General features: G+C 44.1%; 1 protein-coding gene across 1 annotated transcript in view; it reads left to right on the top strand.

Moving 5' to 3' along the window:
- Window positions 1–1,062: 1,062 nt before the first annotated feature.
- The window catches only part of HIVEP1 (human immunodeficiency virus type I enhancer binding protein 1), a gene marked incomplete at its 3' end in the record, with an annotated part of 53,111 nt that continues 48,569 nt past the window's right edge, over window positions 1,063–5,604 (top strand). Inside the window, exons 1-2 of the mRNA XM_010139543.1 lie at window positions 1,063–1,230; window positions 1,309–1,444. Coding sequence (XP_010137845.1) covers window positions 1,063–1,230; window positions 1,309–1,444 — 304 coding nt within the window. The remainder of the gene's footprint in view (window positions 1,231–1,308; window positions 1,445–5,604) is intronic.

A 5,604-nucleotide genomic window follows, 5' to 3' on the forward strand; every position in this document is an offset into this window, starting at 1 on the left:
TATATCCTGGTAATAATTTAGAAAATGTTTTTCCATACTTCAGTCCCAGATTGACAAGGGGTTTTTTTAATGGGCGCCATTGGGTTTGTCCGTGCTTTTGTGCTGAATTTGGAGGAGCAATTTCCAAATCTTGGGTTTACTGTAGCGTGAGGTAATGAAATTGCAGCCACCAGCATCTTCAAAATTATCTACTACGAGTGCGAATGTGTAAATTTTATCCAGCTGATAATTGGTCAGATTCTGTTACTGAATCCTGGCCTGAGTTGTTAATGAATGTTGGTTGATTATTCAGTTTGAAGAAAACATAATTTCTGCAAGTTCTTAAAAATAAAACAGTTGGAAGTAGTTACTAAATGGAGTAAAACACATGAAAGCAAATATATTTAAATACCCAAACCATAAGCTTCACATGAACGGGGGGTGTTGTTGGCTTTTGGGGTGGGGTGCCTTTGGAGCTTTGTTTTGGTTTCATTTTTTTTTTCCCCCTAAGTATTATATGCTTAAAATTAATTCTAAATTCTGAAGCCAAAAGCCAAATACCTGACTAGCTGTAAGAAATTGGTTCATTCTGCTTCAGGGTTAACCTGAGGTTGTTTGGTTTGTAATTATGAATTGTAGCTACAGAAAATTAGAAGCTGGACAGGCAGCATATCAAAGGTATGAAAGCATTGGGTCATCTGCCGTATGAGTAAATATTTTAATTAAATTTAGTTCACCAAGAAAATATGGTCCAATGTTTATTTACAAGGGAAACGAAATGGGAAATACTGTGTTTAGTATTTTCCTACTCGCTGTGATTTCTCTGCTCTGTGAATAGAGTCCTCAAAGTACTGACTGATCTATCAGCTTGTCAGGAAGGAGAAAGAAGAAGAAAATCATTTCAGTGCATCACTTCTACAGTGTAGACGCTGTTTATTGACTTTGTATTTTGCTTCATTTTCTTCCCCCCCATACTTTAGTCCGGCTTTTGTTCTCTTGTCTCCTTTCCTTATCCCTCGCCCATTTCACTGTGGAGCAAAGTACTTGCCCCTGTTTTTGAGAACCCCGAAGAAAGAGCGAGAAATGCTGTCTGAGCTCTGTGCACAACCTGAGCTCTTCCCCAGGCTGGAGGCACCAGAAGCCTTTGACCTGCTGCGGTTCACGCAGGGAACGCCAGATACGTGCATTTGGTTGGTGAATGCCCACGTCGTCCTTCCACGTCGCCTTGAAGAGTGGCACTGGGTGAATCTGGTGACAGGCTCCCTTTGCTCGTGTAATGCCTTTTGGGCGAGTATTAGGCCTGGGTGAACCGTTCCTGGTGTTTCGTAGGGCTCTCTGAGCTTTCGTGAGAAGCTGGCGGAGCCTCCTCCTTCATCACAGCTCCGAGGTCAGGTCAAGGACACACTCAGCGGTCTGCTAGCTGTTGTGAACCTCCTCAGAGAAGAGACGCTGAAGAGCGAGAGAGGTTGTCCACTCAGCGCCGTTCTCCCTGCCTTCCCTTCTTTGTGCGTGCAGAGTTTCCGGTGTTATTTTTCTACCTATTAACCATGCACAGTTTTTGTCTCAGTTACCCTTCTTCTGGCTGGAAATGTGGAAACTTGGAGCAGAAATGTATTTTAGTTGAGCTGTTGAGAATAAAAATGAGAAAAATACTTTGGTAAATAGGTAAGACATTTTCAAACTGGAGACAGATCAGGGTGTATATGGGGAAGATGCCATATAAAATCTTAATTGTTTTGGGAGTTTGGGGCTGATTCTTAGGTCATTAATTTTGGTGCATGTCCAAACAGACATGTTAAAATCAACCCCAAAAAGCAGTTCTAGGACATGATACTGGGTTTTCATTTTCATTGTTATTGTCAAGTAGCATGTTCTAATAATTTCTCCTCCCACTCACCGTATTTTTCAGAAGTCATTGTTCCAACAAAACAAACAAAATCACCTTACTGTAAATGAGTTAATAAAGCTGGATGCAAATCGTTCTACTCTGTTGTGGGCTGGGGTCAGTTAGTGTAAAATTTTTCTGTTAAAGGCCAAAAAAACCCCAAATAAATCTATTTGAGACCTGGAAGTCCCTGGATGCTTGCTTGGGCACATCGCTGTTGGAGCGAGCGAGCTCCAGGCTGAATTGTTCGCTTCCAAACGCAGGATGGGGTGGTGTGTGCAGCAGCGTGCTGTGCCTTCCTCCCACACGTTCCTCACCGCCCCCTCATCTTCAATCAGACAGCGCAAAACTGAGCGTGAATTCTAAATAGAAAAGGAAAAAACACCCGGGTGATGTTCAGATTGCAGAATGCCGTCAGTTTGTAGGTGTATTAGAAGCAGCTAGTTAATCACCTTCCTAAGCCTGCAAGTAGACAAAGATAATTTCACTGGTAAACCTAGAAAAAGGGGGGAGGAGGGCTAGGTTTGGCATCCGGTTTAGATTCTACTGTTAGTTTGTTTTTTTTAAAGAAATCATAATAGTTTGCCATTGCGCCGCAGTAGGAGCTGGCTGCCCAGGGCAGTGGTGGAGTCCCCATCCCTGGAGGGGTTGAACAGCCGTGTCGATGTGGGGCTGAGGGACAGGGGGCAGTGGGGGCGTGGCAGTGCTGGCAGAACCCTTGGGCTGCAGGAGCTTAGAGGTCTCTTCCAGCCAAAACGATTCCACGATTCTGTGGTTCTTGTGGGATGAGCTGAATGTGAGTGGATCTCGGTAACTTTTGCTTCATTTTTCAAAACACTGTTTAGTGTATCATTAATACGCTTTACTATCTGTATACAACCGTTTTCCTAAGTTTTTTCTACTAAACAGAACCTTCTCAGCTTCAGGTTGGTAATAGCTAATGTTTTGGATAAAAATTAATTAAATTTGCAGCATCAACATTCCCAGATTTTTTTTCCCCCAAGGTCTTATTTGTCGGCCAAGGGTCTCACAGAGATAACCAAACCAAGGAATGGCAGTAAGACACATCAGCCTACTTTCTTTTATTTCTTGGGGAGAAATTTCTTCTATTTCTTGGAGGGGAAGAGAGAGAACATTTCAACTTTGCTCTTCAGATTCGATGCTAATTACCCTGCAGGGCACACAGCAAATACTGATAAATCAACCCCTACAAAGGGAGAAAAAGAAACAAATTCTGTTCAGCACTCTAATTTGGAGGAAGCATTAAATTTCATTGCTTTATTCCCGTTCTCTATAAATGCAGCCCCAGAAAACATCTTCTGGTGCTCTATTGCAACACATTTTTGTTTGTCAAAGGTGCCTATAAATCATGCTGGGTTCTTTGCTCCTTTTACTGGAGTTGTATGATCTGAGCAATCTTGACTCTTTGCAGCAGTCAGGGCCTGGGCAGTGCCGTCCTTTACAGGTGAGCTGGGGTGGGCAGGGTGCCTGCAGGTGGGACCGGGCACAGGGAGCCAGCAGCAGCCGTGTCCCCTGGGGTCATCCGGAGCAGGCGTGGAGGAGGAAGGAGACCAGGTTCGTGCTGGCTGTGCTGGAGACAGGCTTAAACAAGTGTCTGGGGACCAGCACAAGCCCTGCTGCAAGTGAGAATGTTTTGTTTTATGGGACCTGAGGAAGAGGAGCAGGGGAGCTTGAAGATGGCTTGTGCGGTTTGCAGGGTAACAGGTAGGTGCCTCAAGCTGAGCACAGCCTTCACAGGCTGGTGTGTGGTCGTGATCAGAAAATAATAAAGATCCTTTCCAATAGCTCTTTAAAATCAGTAAAATAACAAAGCTGCAGCAGTGCTTGTAATTTCAGCTCATCCCGATTTGCTGGGAATGCGTAAGTGCATATAGGATCCATTTTTACTTTTTTAGTATAGAACGTCTCCCGTCTGTCGCTGATGTCCTCTTGGTGTGCCTGGGGAATGGCCTTCTCCTTCCCAAACTCATGACTGGGGAAGTGTCTCACAAATTTAGATAATTTAGGGTAAAACTAAACACTAAATAACCCTGTATAGGGCGTGCACAGTTTCTGGAGAGGTGGTTTGTGCTTCTTGCTCCCACCACCTTTGATGGGAGACTGGAGAACACCCAAGAGCTCAGTGGACTACTCTAGACCTAGTTTTTGTCTCAGGTCTTGATGGAGGGTGGGAGCAGGTAGAATAGAACAGTAAAATAAACCACTGAGGTGGGATATTGGCTTTATGTTTATTTTCCACCTTTAGTTTGTGTTTGCCCCGAGAGGAAAATGCGAACTGCCTCGGGCTGTTCTGTCTGTAAGCCTCTTAGAGCGGCTAAGCCCCTGTTCATGGCTGGAGCACGCTGCTAACAAGAAGATACGTATCTTTGTGTTCTTTGCTTAAGGTTTGTGTTTCATGTACACCTAGTCGTACAGCAGCTTGTATTGACTAGTTCTCCAAAGGCCTTTTTCTCATTGTCTGTCCAATTGCTGTTGGTTTTCACTTTAAAGCTGCAGCTAATAACATTTCATTCATGAGAAATGATGAGAAAAAATCCAGGCAAAAATAGATTACTAAGGAAAAACAAACTTACAGAGTCCACTGAGCAAGGTTTATCTTAACAAGTGACCTGTGGATTTGTAGGGTTTCGATTTTTGAGCACTAAGCCCCACTGATGCCATTATGACTGCTCGTATGTTTGACTGCGTTCACATGCTTTGGCTTGTAACATTAAGATTTATTAAGTTCTTGAAAAAGCAAGTGAAAAATGAGATACTCAGCTAAATTAATGAAAAGGGTTAAGTTTGCAGTTAATGGTTAGTTATACTAGAGAAGGGTTTTGAATTTGAAGGTGAGCGTGGTTTTGCAGCTGTCTTCAAAGGGAGTTTAGCGAATAGCGTGAAGCAGCAGCTGACCATTGGTCTGGAAGAAGTCCTGAGCTGTGGGTTAGCGTTGGTGCAGTTACAGGGATGATACATGAAGATGCTCCAGCGCTGGCGGGAGCGGGTGAGGAAGGAATGGGCAGGCTGGCCGGAGGTGGTGACCCAGAGGCATGTTCTTTGAGCTACAGGGTGAAGGGATGATGGTGTTTGGGGAGGCTGGGTTTGAAAATCAAGTCGGAAGTAAGGACAGGGTTTTCAAGAAGAATGACAGAGTATTGAGTGATCTCCCCCGACAGGCCCCAGAAGTAAAATCTGTGTGTAAATTTATCGAGAGGTTGGTATTTACACATTTTGCCGTCGATATCCACTCCTGAGCAGACAAATATTCCCTGCCGTTACACGGTTAATGAAGACGTGCCCGTTCTCTTGAGTAATCTGGGAAAGAGCACGCGTAGTGAAGTGGCAGTGTGGCTGATTTGGTGGAGTTATCCACAGAGGTGAAGATGAGGATGGAAATGAAAATGCAAAGTGTTTCAAAATGACATTAGGTTGCTGTGCAACCATACTGCGAAATGACGGAATTCAGTACAGATAAATGCACAGTGATGTCCACAGGAAAAAGATTCTGACTTTTCATTTAAATTGAGTTGCGCGTTAACACTCGGGCATGAGATCTGGAGGTCATAGATGTGCGTGAAGGCAACTGTATACTCCCTATCTGTCAAAAAGCAAATGAAACATTAAGGATGTTGATGGTGGTGGCGGAGAAAAACATATCTGTCACAGCGGTGTCTGTGGTGGCCTTCCTCTGACACAGCAGGATCAATTCTGGTGTCGTCTTCCTTATTCTCTTTCCC

This window comes from Buceros rhinoceros, unplaced genomic scaffold (genome assembly GCF_000710305.1).
Source record: "Buceros rhinoceros silvestris isolate BGI_N320 unplaced genomic scaffold, ASM71030v1 scaffold8030, whole genome shotgun sequence".
Lineage (NCBI taxonomy): Eukaryota > Metazoa > Chordata > Aves > Bucerotiformes > Bucerotidae > Buceros > Buceros rhinoceros.